The following is a 14,337-nucleotide window of genomic DNA, read 5'->3' as shown; positions in this document are numbered from 1 at the left end:
AACTCCCCAGGAACTACAATTGCTCAAAAATACTTCAAAAAACTGATAATCAGAAGCTAAGTGGTTTTTCTAGATGTTCCCGCAGAACTGAAGAGGATTTGATCTGAGGCCACAGCTAAAGCATGTTTACTGTAAAAGATCGAGTTCAAACTAGAGGCAGTAACAAAGTTTAAGCTGCAGTAAACCTGCTTTATTCGACACCTGTTATAAATTATTTGTGGAATAAATTACACCGATGTGTGATAATTGAAATAAACAAAAGGGCCAACATTTGTTAGTTCTTTATAGTTTCTTTATACACTCTTCATAAAATCACAAGGGAATGAATAGAATGAAATATAATCCTACAAGATCTGCAACCTGTACAATTCTTACATTTCATAAGATTATCTACAGATAAATATATAAACCAGCCCCCCTCAGTGAGGTGGTTAAAGTATTATGCAAGTCGTCATGACTCACTGTGGCAACTCCTGAATATGGGAGCAGCTGAAAGGATACATTTATAAATAGTTGTTATAAGAGGACTAGGTCTGGACTAAACCAAAAAGATTTCCAGACAGATTGCTTAAAAACTGGATAAATATGTAACATCAGGTATTTATTTAAAGTGATGCCAGTGTGTATCCCTTCTGCTGCTGAACATAGTGGCACTAAAATACAGGCTTTCTGCGCAACTGGACTCAATCGATGTGGGATATTTTCTTTTTTAAAGATCAACTATCCTCTGCATCAGCTGACATGTTAAAAACATCAAAATATGTGAGCGAACTGAACAAACTTTTTGTTTTGTTGTATAATTTCAGTTTTAATGAACCTGGGTTCACTGCACCGTGCAGATAACTGACTTCAAATAGATGCCTGTGAAAAAAAAAAAAAAATTACAACAAAAACCAAGTGTTTCCATAGAAAGAACCCAATCGTAACCATCGACACATTTATTAGGCCAGAGCCTCTTTATTGAGAGAAATCTCCACACTGTAAAACCTGCCCCTGTGCATTCAGGGCACAGCGCTAACTTGGTGAGCTAAACCCTCTGCAGTTTGCAACTGTTAAATATGAGGGTGGGGGCTGATTGTCAGTGCACTGTGACGTCTGTTTGATCCAGCTGTGCTTCTGAGCAGCATTGCACACTTTCCCTTCCATCTGAATTAATATGGATCCACTGCAGTCAGCGCTGAACGCGCCTGTTACACCAAGCTCCACACTCATTGTCTTTCCTGGTAAAGAGATGTAAAATGCTTTAATATGAATTTATCTTGTACAGCAGCAGCAGCATATTATCACACAAATCCAACCTTTCATGTATATTTAATCGGTAAAGGAAAAAATAAAATAAAACCTTATATGGAGAAATGTGCAAATTCAACACGATTTGGTGTCACCAGGACCGAAATAATAACCTCTTAACTGGTCAGTGCATACTGAGTGAAATCTTTCAAATCCCTCCTATGGTGGGAAACCATTCCTGTGGTGCCTTAAGATATTTTCAACTATTATGCAAAAAGACGCAGATTGAACAGTTTTTTTGTTTTGTTCTTAAGAAGCGGCCCATTGATCCTAGACATTAATGCTAAGGGCCTTTGGAAGAAGAAACAGACCCACCGTACCAAAGTTCCTCCACCTTGCCCACCTTACACCTTGATATTAGATCAAACCAAAAGTGTCGAAAAGAAAAATAACTTAAGGAGGTGAATAATGAGTGCTAATAAGGAGTTCTTAGATAAAATGGGTGATTTTGTACCAATCAAATATTGAATTCTTGCCCAACATTAAATAAATATACTGAAATGACAGGTTGGAGTTTTAAAACTTACAGTGTGAGGTTATGCTTCTGCAATAGAGGGTGAAGATATACTTTTTTTTTTGTTAAAAGCATCTTTACCAAAGGAGTCAATAACCATGGAGATCAAACACAAGGGATGAGCAATCATATGTAAAATAAAAAAAGGCATGAAAATGTACCAAACTTTATAAACAAACAGCAAGGATTGTAACGCAAGTCTCGGCTCTGCGTTCATCGTTTCCATAACGTATTGTACAGAATTTACATCTGGTGCCTCATCTTCCAGTAAAGGTGCAGCAGAGAGGGAAACCGTAACGTAGGGAAGAGTAATCAAGAACATTCAACGCCTAATTTACAGCTCAGTAATAATCAGAGCGGGGGAAAAACTCCAAAATTTCCAAAAAATGTCCAATATTTAACATACCTTACAGTATATGACACAAGATAACAGCTTTGATACAACTCCAGTGATCTGCAAGTTGAAATGATTAATACAATACTGTGCAAGGCAAGGATTCCTGCACCTTTGGCTGCTGAAACTCAAGTTTAAAGAGAAAATAGATAACATGGCAAAAAAATAATAATCTCAAAACAACTTTTTGTTCACAAAAAAAAAGATAATTTATAACACAGCCATATAATTAAATAACAATGATTATCAATTGTTTCACCCTCATAGTAAAGAAGACACTTTAAACTGGCCTTCAGTGGACCAGATACCAGATCTGCACTGTGATGTAACAATTATGTACAGGCCTCATTCAGGCCTTTAATGATATACTTACAGGATTTATTCCAATGTTAAACACACAGGAGACCCTTATGTGATCCTCTGTGCCTCGATGCAGCGTACGCTTCAACGCTGCTCACTTTGGCACCTTGGCTGTACAGTAGTTTATTCTAAAGTTGGATCAGGTGCAGTAAAAACCCAGCTGGAACCATAACTAAAGGCTCAGTCCGGAGTTTTCTCCTTGTATTGGAGGAAAACTGCCACTTTAAGTCTTGGTTGAATAATTTCTGTTTGGCTTAGATTAATTTTCCTATAAATTGCTGATAGATGATAAACACTGTTTCTTTTTCCTATAAATGGACTCAGTTCAATGTAAATCAAGTGTCAGCTGTTTTTAAACATTTACAACTGAATAGAAGGGTTTATACCAAGATGTCCAACACAGAAAGTTGGTGCCTGTTGCTGGCTTTGGCCGTATCTGTCATCTGCGCCGCTGTAATCAGTGAAGCTGCTTAACTGTGGGACCCTGTTCTCTTTAACAGCCTGTTGGAGGAATTCTGACCTGATATTAGCTGAACAGAAGAAACCTTTTAGGTTCCTAAAGCATTATTTATTCCTGTTTGTGTAACATGTTTCAGACGGAAAAAAAAACAAAAAACAAAAAAAAACACTTCCACAGCTTGCAGTGAAGTCCTTTAGTAGCCGATAAGTGGTCTGTAGCACCAATCCCCCTGTGGTGTTCCAGCCCACTTGGTTCAAACTAGCAGCTTTTTCACTCTTTGCCTTCTTCCGCCATTGAATTCTCATTTGGGGTTGAAAGGGAACGGCTCCAGCTTGGTGCTGCCGCTGCGCCCCCAGCAGCTCGCTGTAATGCTCATGCTGCGCTGCGTTGCTCCCGCGCCCTGGCTATGGGTCCGCTCCAGCCGCTCGCGCTCAAGCCGCTCGCTGTCCGACTGGCTCTGTGTGCGCTCGGGCCTGTTGTGGCCCGTGGGGGAGCTGGGGGCTGGCTGGGAGGAGATGGTGCGCAGCAGGTGGTTTCTTTTCCTAAGGAAGTCGCTGTTTGCGCCCAGGCCGAAGCTTCCCTTGCGCAGAACCATCCGTGCGCTGCTGGTCTTGGCGGGCCGAGCGCGTTGGTTGTATTCCAGCTGGGACAAATGTGCCGCATACCCTTCTGTGATAAACTGCAGAGAGGATCAGGCATTACATAAAACGCATTAATTGGCTGCAGCAGGTGGAGTATTAGATCAGAATCCGACTAAGTGCTACCTGGCACAGGTTCTGCATCTTTTTGGAGGGTCTGCCGACGATGTATATCTGAGATGGAGAAAGGCCGATGGAGGTGTAGACACAGATGTCTTTGGTTGATCCATATCCAGCAAAGATCTTCATGTTAGACTGAAATCAACCCGCAAACAGAAGAGAACAGATTATCTTGGTAAATTACAGAAAATATCTGTCTCAGTTTTTTTTTCCTCATGTAAAACGATCACAGTCTTGTATCCACACCCATTATACAACACACAAACTCTGAAGCCATTCCCTGTTTTTTTCTTATTATGAAGAAAAGGGGAAATTAATTAAAAATTCACAGATAAACCCCTGAATAGTGGCATCAAATGAAGGCAGTCCTTTCCCTCTGACACGAAAACATGAGAAAAGGTTCAAAGTCCAAAATTATGACATAAAATGAACTTAAAAAGGAGGGACTTTCCAGATTCTAATTGATACCCAAATAAATATGTAACACCGTCTTACCTCTGTCAGGGTTTTGAGGAAGTTGGCCTTGTGTCTACGAGGGTCATGGACCAATCCGTCACAGAAAGAGACGATGCCGTGTGGGAAGTTGTGCTGAGACAACCAGGCCACCACCCGCTGCTTCTGCATGTCTGGACGTCCCGTTACATAGATGATCAAATAACCTAGATCCTGCCAGTGCCTGCAAAAGATATAAATGACTTTTATTCTTTAATCTAGAGGAAACCTAAAATGAGGCTAGATAGGATGACCCGGCTACCTGACCACGTCCACAGCCCCTGCCCTCACTTTGGGGTCGCTCCCCATGATTGACACGCTGGCAGCGAACGACCCGTCGATGCTGAACACTACAAACTCAGTGCCTCGAGGTACGACGGTCAGGTAGCTGTCTGCAAAGGTGTGGTCGCCCCTGGGAAAGGAAAAAAAAAAACCCAAACTAAGAAAATGAAAACCAATATGGTACACACCTCTGGGAAGATGCACCTGACTGGCAGCTCATTAATCACGACACAGAGTCCGTTGGAAAAGGTTACCTGACAACCATTTTTACAGGGTAGACTCCGATGCCTAGGCGCTTGTTCTCAGGGATGGTAAAAGAAACACGGCCGCTGCTCTGAGTCACTTGTGTGTCGAAGTACACCCATTCTCCTGATGGAGGCTGGGTCATGATGTGAAGGTCGACCTGTGCATGATAAAAAAAAAAAAAGCTATTGAAATGAAACGGGTTTCTGACAGCAGGTTGAGTTCTGCCTGGTATGCAGGATTACCTTCTCCCCGGCTAGAGTCACCATGTCCAGAGGGCCGTACAAGAAGCGGCCTGTGATGACCTGCTGGCTGTCTTCGGTGAACACAGAGTCGTTCACACGATGGTTGGCAGTCACGTTCTGTCATATGAGTAAAAATAAATATAATTAGGAAGATAAAGTCTCCTTATGCACACACACTTAAACCCTATTTTCCCATGTGTCAACCATGTGGGCAAGGAAACACAAAAGAAATAAAAAGAAAACATGGTATGTTTTTTATTTTTTCCATGAAAAATTCTAAGAATTATGCTTTGCCAGCACCAATCACAGCTTTAAGTCTTCTGGATCATTCTAACATGAACATTCCTAAATATAAACCATTCTAATGTACCCCTGGCTCTGCAGCACCTAGCAGGTTTTCTTCAAATGTTGTCCTTTATCTATATTCCCATCATCTCAGCCCCTGCTGAGGAAAATAATCTCCACAGCATGATGCTTCTACTACCATGCTTCACTCTGGGCATAATGCCTTGAGTCTGCTGTTCAATCTTAGTTTTCCTTCACGGTGTTTAACGCTTAGAACCAAAAAGTTTAATTGCTCTTCTCAGCTTTCCAGATCCCTCATCCTAAATGTTTGCTGTTTGAATTTTTCTGCTGTGAGACAACTTGAAAATGTTTTCTTGATCTCAGACCCACCCTGATCTTGACGTGAGTCCTCTTGCGGAGCCACTTTTCCCGGGGTTTAGAAGGAGTAAATTCAGACACTTCTTTCCCGTCCAGCTCCAGGATGCTTGAATTTTCATGCCTCATAACCTAAAAGCGGAGATTTATTAGTTCATCCTCTGAATCTCTAAAATGGCAGGTTCAGTTTAACGACAGAATAAATAAATAAAAAAAAATTTAAGTCCACTGACCTGTCTCAGGAGGAAAGACACAACATCTGTGGATTCCCAGTAGGAAGCATGGAAGAGGTGTGGTAAAGCCACTGTTGGAAAGGCGGTCAGAGCATCGGGGCAGTACAGAGCAAAGTCCAGACGCTTTGTGCCCCACCAACGTGCTGCAACTGCAAAGGGGGAGGAGTTGAATATGGCAGAGGTACAGGAGAGGAAACTTAAGGAGAATGTGATCACAGCAGTGCAAAACCCTTGAAACCCAATTAATCAAAAAAGTAGAAGCAATCTTTTCAAAAAGAAAAAAAAAAACAACGGCTTCACCTCTTCAGCTGCAGAAGAGAAAGAAAGGTGTTTATAATTATTGTAGTCAAAGAAATCATGCGCTGCATCAAACGTAGAGAGGTGGTTAGAAATAATGACCAAGTGTTTATCATGTTAGCAAGGTTTTAATAAAGAGGAAAGTGCTAAATTTAAGTCTGAACATTGATCCCAGTAAGTTTCAGTGATTGCTTTGAGTCCTTGAGAAGACCATTTGGAAAGAATCCCGGAGGTGAGGAAGGGGGGGAAAGACTTTCTGCAGGAGCAGCATGGAGCTTTTGGACAGTGCAGAACACCCTTGCTGTGATTTTCCCCAACTTCAGAAAAAAATACCTTGATCAACTTCAGCTTGGGAGTCCAGTGACACAAGATCACATATAGCACAGTCCAGGCCGGGCGACAGCCTGTCCCTGTAATCTGAGGTGAAACTTAGACATTCGCTTGAGTCTGTCTCAACATCCTGGTCCGGACCCGGGTCTTCGTCAGGAGGTCCTGCAGCTGGATCAGCCTCAGCTTTTTTATGGGACTTTGGTGGATTTTTCGGCTTGAATTTGTTTATGGGTGTTAGGGCAAGTTGGGACAACAGACTGAGCCTACTGGGTTGGTTAATCTGCTCTGATTTGGCTACATAAGGGGAAAAAAAACAACAGGAAAACGTGTGATAAAATGGATGCATATATAACAGAATAACAGTTTAAAGAGTAAAAGAAGAGTTATATTTATTAGAAATGTGTTTTTAACTTCTCAGCAGAGAGACTGGTTAGTAAAAGGTAAAAGTATCATAGCAAAAAGGGTGTTAAGTCAACATTTATATTTTTTCCAAATAAGGATCTAGACCGTCATACATTCTGATGTGAAATAAAGAAATATATAAAAAAAACAGGAACAAAAGTAAAGAAAATAGAAGGTAAGGGGAGGACAGGCTTTAGTAAACAATTAAACAAAGAGAAACATTGCTGATCATCTCAGCAAACAGTGCAGTAGGAGTAGACTTGTGGAAATGGCTTGGGAGGGAGACTGGTGTCCACATGCACTGAAACATCAGATAAATGCAGCACTAGGTCATTGCATTTACATTTAGACAGTGGATTAAAGAAAGACAGACAGTGAAAAGTGGCGCTAAGTTTTCTCCTCTGCAGGACTCTGATCTTACTGGCACTTCGCTTGTTGCAGGAAATTAACGGATCAGGATGAGTTGCTCATAAGACAAGTCTGACAAAGCAGACGTACAGTAGGTGGAGTATTTGTGTTGCAGTGCCTTGCAAAGAGTATCGATGTCCATTAATCTTTTCCACATTGTATCCTGCTCCAACCATGTTTATAGGGGGATTTTAGTGATGGACCCACGAAGTTGTGCACAATTGTTAGGATGGATAAAGAGCATTAGATTTTAGCTCTGGGCTATGACTGGACCTTTCTAAGACATCTATATATCTATATATATGTGTGTGTGTGTTTTCATCTATATCCCTCACACTATTAGTTTTCCAAAACAGACAGGCCTTTGCACATAGGACAAAAAGCTTAATTTTTCTTCTGATCTGACCAGAGCACCATGTCCTCCAGGTTTAAATGTTTGCTGGGTCAGCTGTGTGGCATTCAGAAAACTTCAAACAGGAACTTTTGCTTCATATAGGTGTCAACATAAATCATGACTAAACCAAACTGTTTTTTTTCTTTATCACACATACAACCCTTTAAGGGCATCAGCACCTATGCAGCTAAAAATATAGAGAAAGAGGGGCATTGAGGTGAGCGATGTGTTTTTTCCTCTAAATACATCCTTTTACCTGAGCTATGGAAGTCTGCAACTCCTTTTGAGATACCAGGGATCTCTTAGTTGATGATTAAAGCTCTCTTTGCCTGGTGTCTGAGAATCTCTAAGAAGGTTTAGAGATGTGCTATGCACTTTTCCAGATTACGCACCATTAACAGTGCTCTGAGAGAGTTTAGAAGGCTGGGCTGCTGTCCGTCAAGAGTAAAAGGTTGATCTGTTCTGTTTCTTCTTTCACAATTATGCACAACTTTGCTTCTCTCACAAAATGTGGATAAAACATTAAAATTGGCACCATAAATACTTTTGCAAGGAGCTGTCTTTGGCTGATTAGATTGCTCCAGATGGAGTGTAGGGTGTGTGTAGAGTCAGAGTACCGGTTGGTTGAGAGTATGAGAATGTGGGAGAGTTGGAAAGAGAATCTAGGTGTACAGAAATAGAGAAAAGTTGGCCTAAAGCCGAGAAAAGGTGGGAAACTAACGAGACTCGTGTTTGTGTGAGTGGAAGAGAGAGAGAGAAAGAGAGACCGGTCAATGTTCAGAACACTTACTGTTGGCTATGCTGGTGGCAGTGAAACTGTCTGCCATTCCTGAGACCTGGCTGGCAATGCTGATCTCACTGGCCCTCCGTTGGCCCCGGGAGACAGGGCCCATTATGGGAGATGAAGGGTACGAACTGTCCATGAAGACACCACCATGAGACTGAACAACATCCGCTATTGAGCCCAAACAAGGAGATCCCATTAGACAGAGACACAGGTAAGGTGGGTAACTCACAGTGACTGGGTGAGAGGCGAGAAATGAGGCCCCACAAGTACAGTAGGGGGGTGGGGGGGGTGAAAAACCAAATGAACATGCTGGCTGGGGTCAGATTTATTCAACTGACTGACATGTAAATATACCAACAAACACCTATAACAATTAAAGCTGGAGTATAAGCTTGAAACTATATATAAGGTCAATTATTTGGAGAAATGGGGCTGGAGATTTTATAAGATCAGACAATCGCCAAAAGAAAACACAAGACTCAGTTTATCAAAAATATAGATACTAAGCTTCACGTTTAGCCAACAAAGCAGCACAACAATGGGTTAAAATGACTCCCAAAGCAGAAGTTTCCACTTGTCAACATCACGAAACCCAAAATCATAGAAACGATACAGAATACACTTGGTGGTAGCAGCACAGCACAAACCAGAAATCCTGCACCCTCAATACACACGACAGCAGAGGGAGACACACTACAACAGATGCTCAGCAGGTTCGTTTCCATGAGTATTTCCATCACTTAAAATATCGATATGTTGGGATTTTGGTTTAAAACATACAAAACAAAAAAAACTCTTTAAAAAAAAGTGATATCTGTTCAAGCAACCAACAGAAGTTATCATCAGGAATTTCATTATAACTTTAAGCACATAATCATTTAAATTAAGACACTGCTCCCCGGGCGCCCCAAGATGGCAGCTCACTGCTCCCCATGGGGACGGGTTAAATGCAGATGTAAATTATCAATGAAATGGGGAAGAAAAGTCAACAAAAGGATAAAAAACAGCTAACCCATGTAAAAGTTACACAAACTTAACAGAAGCAGTGTTTCTATTAAAATGAAAATACCAGAAAATAAAGAATCTGGTTGATGAAATCTAATATGTGTTTTTTGGCCGATATCTGATATTAATACTAACTGGGACATCCCTAATTTAACCGGGGTGCAAAAGTTTTAACTAAATATGGATTTTCTCCCAAACAGTCAAACTAACGTATATAGGCTCAAATATATTCATACAGCTCCCACGCTAATTGAGGAAAATGTGTCTTAGTGACTTACAGAGAATCCACAAACATTTTGCAGCCGTAAAGAAAGGCGAAAATATGGATATTTCACCTGTTCATCACAAAAGCTAATACTCTATTGGCTCATCATGGCATCATTTCAACCAATAGTTTTCTTATCTTTTACTCTTGGAAACAACAGCGATGGAAATACTCAGAGAATATATAAAAAATATGCAAAACCAGTCTGATCTCTTAGGCACACAACAGGAAAATAAAAAAGAGAAGCAAGCCACAAATGGAGGGAGTGAATGAACAAGGATGGAGGAAACATGGAGGTGAACGGGAGATGCTACACACACTCAAAGGTGGTGGGTGTTGCTCTCAGGGAGCTGTCCTGCCAGTTTAGCACGGGAACAGGAATGCAGGTCTCACTGATGGTCTCCTGACAGCGGAAGGACAGGGGGGGCCCGCTATCAAGTAGCAGCTGAGCGTTGCTCTGGACTGTCTCCACTACAGAGGGAGTTGGAGGAGTGGGTGGAAGGGAGGAAGGGGGGAGGCAGAGGTCAGGGGTTGGTTTATAGGTGTGCGGATATGGGGACAGGAGACCGAGAGAGAGAGGAGGAAGGAAAAAAAAGACAAGGAAGACACAAAAACATATGAAGCAAGAACATGAAACGAGAAAGAGGTCAGGACCTCTGGACCAAAACTGTTTCCCAGCAGGAATGGCAAATTTCAAACACTTAAGAATGCAAACTGAACCCAAGAGGATGGACCATACTGCTCTTTCTTTCAGAGAGTGTGAATAGATAGATAATGCTAATACAGATGCACTTACTGCTCAGGTTCACCCAGAGCAGTCTGGGTTAGGTTTAAAAAAAAAAAAAAAAAGACATTGTGAAGAAAAATAAATAAAAATTGTTCATCAACCAATGCTGCCTGCCTTCAAAGAAGAAAAACGGCACAATTTACTTTATACATCAGGTCAATAATGAATAAAGACCTGAGGCTGTTTTCAACAGAAACCTTTCAAAGCAAAAAAGGTAAAAACTGATGGACTCGGAGGATTTTATGGGGAGAAATATATCCAATTAAAGCAGGGAAATTATACACCTTTTTTTCTGACTTTAATACATTTTGGTAAAAGGCTGTTAAATAAAATAAAACTGAAAAGGTGAAAAGAAGTAAAGATGTTCTAAATGTCTTTTTTTAAGTGTCTCTGTATCTTAGTTTGGGAGAAAAACATCCAGCTTTCAGGCGTACGTTTGCAACCTGCAGGCAAATGATAGCATAAAAAACAGGTGGTTGAAGAGCTAAGGATTACTTTATTAAATTTAATGTTCCAAAAGAGACAACAAGCAGGACATTGGCCGTTTTTAGATAAATAACAGAAGACAACCAGTAGAAAAAGGATTTACTTTGCTCTTTCACTTGCTGGCTTTTGCCTTCATACGTCACTCCTAAGTGTAACTCACCCAGTAAGGTCGAGTTTCCGTCTCCCAGGGGGAAGCGTTGGTAACGGGGGACACTAAAGGGGGGGAGGAGGTGAAATTTCCTCTCCAATAGAGGCTCCAGGCGGGAGGCAGAGGGATCAGCTGGGTGGAACAAGTTATAGACCTGCTGACAGGCCGGCCTCAGCTGGGCCACTAGAGGGGGAAATCAAACCAAAGATATGGGGAATGAGATCAAAGGAACAAGATAAATAATTAAGGCATTTTTAATAAAACATTTTAAATTTAAGAAATTCCAAAACACATTTAAAACCACTGCCTTTCGTTTTATGGAAAAGCTCACCATCCAGCATAGGGATTACAGTTTTCCTCAAAGCCAGCACCAAGCCCAAGGGAGACCCAAAGAGGAAAACATCCGCCACCTCAAAGTCGAACTTCCCCAGGGAGCTTCCGTCCAGCATGGTGCTGCTGCTGGACCTGCGGGACACTGCGTCATTCCGAAGGACGCTAGAGTGCAAGCTTAAAACAAACCACAGCTGTTAGTCCTTTTGTACCTTCATCTTTTTTCATCTTATTAACGCTCCACAAAGGGTCAACACTGAGACACTGCATTCAGTACTAATTTTGCATGGTATGGATACTGATAACAAATGTTCATTTTAGATTTTATTACCATTTGCACATTAAAAGGAGAACACTTTAGACAACCTTAAAGTATTGTCAAATTTAGCATTAAAATTTAGATTTTTTGTTTTGCATTTATTTACATGCTTACTTAACTAGCATCTGGCTGGTTAACCAAGAGCGTTTTTCATTTCAACAAAAATATTTTTTATGTCTCTACTTATCTTAAAAATTCAGTTTTTTCATCTCACTGTATCGGAAATTGAAATGGAGTATTTCTTGGGTATTGATATTAAATTTGACATTTTTACTATTGTGACAACCATTTTATAAAGATATGAAAAAAAAGGATATAAAGAGATTCTAACAGATCAACACAAAGTAATGCTTGATATTAAGGGGTGTGAAGTATGACACAAAACGTTCCTTTAGGAAAGACTGTTAAAAAAAAAAAGCCATTGCTGATAGAAAACCTACGAGTTCATGTTGCAGATTTTGTCAGCAGCCATGTATGGAAAATAGAGGACATTCTGATAAGATACATTTTTTTTCACCTTTCTGATTGATGGAAAACAAGGAATGCATCCCCCTGATTATTTCACCTTCCCTGTGAATCATGATGGAGGCAGCTTCTCACTGAGAAGGGCGATTTTCTTCAACAGGAACAGGGAAGTTGCTTGGAGTTGATGGGAAGGAGGAATCTTTTTAATGTAAAACGGGACAATTCTTGAAGAAAACCTATATGAGGCAGCAAAATGCTTGGGATGGAGGTCAAAATTTGAACTCTAGGAAAGCGGCAAGAAACTAACAGCCAGGGCTATAATGGAATGGTTAAGCTTATCTATGTGTTTGAATGGGCCTGAGTCCAGAGCCCGGTCTACATATGAATCTATGGCAAGACCGAAAGATAGAGGATCCACGTTCTTTCTGTTGTACAGAGATGAAAATATAATACATGGACATATGGCAAAAGACAAACAGCTCTAACTTTTACCAAGCAGTGACCCAGGAGGGCTCAGCACATGTTCCAGACTTTTAGGGAGAAATAGATATTCTATCTCCTTCATATAATTGTACTGGCCTGAAATATAAGATGATATTAAAGATAAAGTAAAGGAAGGGAATTAATTTGAAATGAATGTAAAAGCTTAGAGGGAATTAATACTTTTTTCAAAGCAGTACTACCACAACATGTACAGTATATGCAGTACTGGCGCCCCCCAGGGGCGTGTTTTTTTAACAGTCCTCTCCACACATAGGACGATGCTGCCTGTCCTCACCACCCTCAACAACACAATGGCTGCTGTGAATTACTGCCTTTTCCAAGCTTTGCGGTGTAAGGTTTGTCCACCAAACAGGACAGCTCCAATGAGCTTCAATGAGGTCTGCAGAGAAGATCATCTCGGCCAATATTATCTCCATCCAGAACTTGTGCAGGTTTAAGTTCGGGAAAAGGGGCCAGGAAACATTTCTGTTGATCCCACATAAACTGTTCAGGCTTTTTACCCTCAGGTTGGCACCGCAGAGCACCGTGTTGTAACAACTTGTCTCTCCCATGAACACCCAGATCTAAACCAGGCATATCTGCATTCCTTCAACCACCTCCTCCTCGTTTGTAGAAACATGTATGCACACATATTTACAATTCAATGTCCATAAAACATCTTCAATGAGAGCAAAGAGGAACCAGAGTGAAGTTCCTTGTTTGTGTGTGCAAACTTATGATTAAAACTTATTCTGATGATTGTCAAGAGATCCATGCTTTTGCTCTGGTATGTATTAATGTCATCACTCACCTTGACAAAAAAGCTTGGTGCTGTTTAATTGTGTCCATCTCGTAGGTGGAGGAGTCACTTCTCTTGCGTGGCAGCTGCCTCTTGGTCTCATCGCTTGAAGTGGCACGAGGAATATCAATGTTACTGCGACTGAGGTGGCGGCTGCCCTCCAGGGTTGGAGAAGAGGATCCATGTCCACTGTTGACAATGATCCCTGGAGAGAGAAGGTCTTGGTCCTACATGAGCAAAGATAACAAATATTCCTTTAAAAAAAAAAACTGTATCATAATGGCCAGTTTAGGATGTTAATGCTTCCTTACCTGCACGCTGATGACACTGCCCCTGCGGCTGCTGTTCTGGCTTTCATTTACGGCAGGGGAGCTGTGACAGAGAGCATCAAATCCCAATATTCCTCCCACGCAGTCCCCAATGAGACAAACCTGGAAAGAGAAGTTTCAAGTAAAAAAGAAAGCGTAACAATAGTTGTATGTAATTTAAACATCATTCTTCTTAAAAAGTTTTAACAGGAGTCATCTTTATCTATATCCATGATACGTTTGAGGAGAGACCATCAACATAAGTAATTTTGTCAGAAATTTTGATTCCAGCCTATGATTAACTGAAGGATGAATCATTTCTGAAGTCATTATATATATATATATATATATATATATATATATATATATATATATATATATATATATATATAT

General features: G+C 40.8%; 1 protein-coding gene across 4 annotated transcripts in view; it reads right to left on the bottom strand.

The window, feature by feature from the left end:
• Window positions 1-44: 44 nt before the first annotated feature.
• The window catches only part of pitpnm2 (phosphatidylinositol transfer protein, membrane associated 2), a 57,162-nt gene continuing 42,869 nt past the window's right edge, over window positions 45-14,337 (bottom strand). The window contains exons 12-26 of one of the 4 annotated variants that reach the window (XM_015378767.1): window positions 13,948-14,067; window positions 13,649-13,863; window positions 11,572-11,747; window positions 11,253-11,423; window positions 10,138-10,290; window positions 8,553-8,717; window positions 6,562-6,852; window positions 5,932-6,080; window positions 5,714-5,830; window positions 5,039-5,155; window positions 4,805-4,953; window positions 4,531-4,680; window positions 4,272-4,452; window positions 3,783-3,911; window positions 45-3,697 (exon numbers count right to left, since the gene is read on the bottom strand). In XM_015378767.1, coding sequence (XP_015234253.1) covers window positions 3,320-3,697; window positions 3,783-3,911; window positions 4,272-4,452; window positions 4,531-4,680; window positions 4,805-4,953; window positions 5,039-5,155; window positions 5,714-5,830; window positions 5,932-6,080; window positions 6,562-6,852; window positions 8,553-8,717; window positions 10,138-10,290; window positions 11,253-11,423; window positions 11,572-11,747; window positions 13,649-13,863; window positions 13,948-14,067 — 2,661 coding nt within the window. In that variant the 3' untranslated portion in view covers window positions 45-3,319. The remainder of the gene's footprint in view (window positions 3,698-3,782; window positions 3,912-4,271; window positions 4,453-4,530; window positions 4,681-4,804; window positions 4,954-5,038; window positions 5,156-5,713; window positions 5,831-5,931; window positions 6,081-6,561; window positions 6,853-8,552; window positions 8,718-10,137; window positions 10,291-11,252; window positions 11,424-11,571; window positions 11,748-13,648; window positions 13,864-13,947; window positions 14,068-14,337) is intronic. The other 3 variants (XM_015378769.1, XM_015378768.1, XM_015378771.1) reach the window with 3 other exon arrangements.

The sequence above is a fragment of the Cyprinodon variegatus genome, unplaced genomic scaffold, assembly GCF_000732505.1.
Source record: "Cyprinodon variegatus isolate N-32 unplaced genomic scaffold, C_variegatus-1.0 Scaffold178, whole genome shotgun sequence".
Lineage (NCBI taxonomy): Eukaryota > Metazoa > Chordata > Actinopteri > Cyprinodontiformes > Cyprinodontidae > Cyprinodon > Cyprinodon variegatus.
Note: the sequence above shows the minus strand (reverse complement) of the source record. Positions and strands in the feature narration are given on the sequence as shown.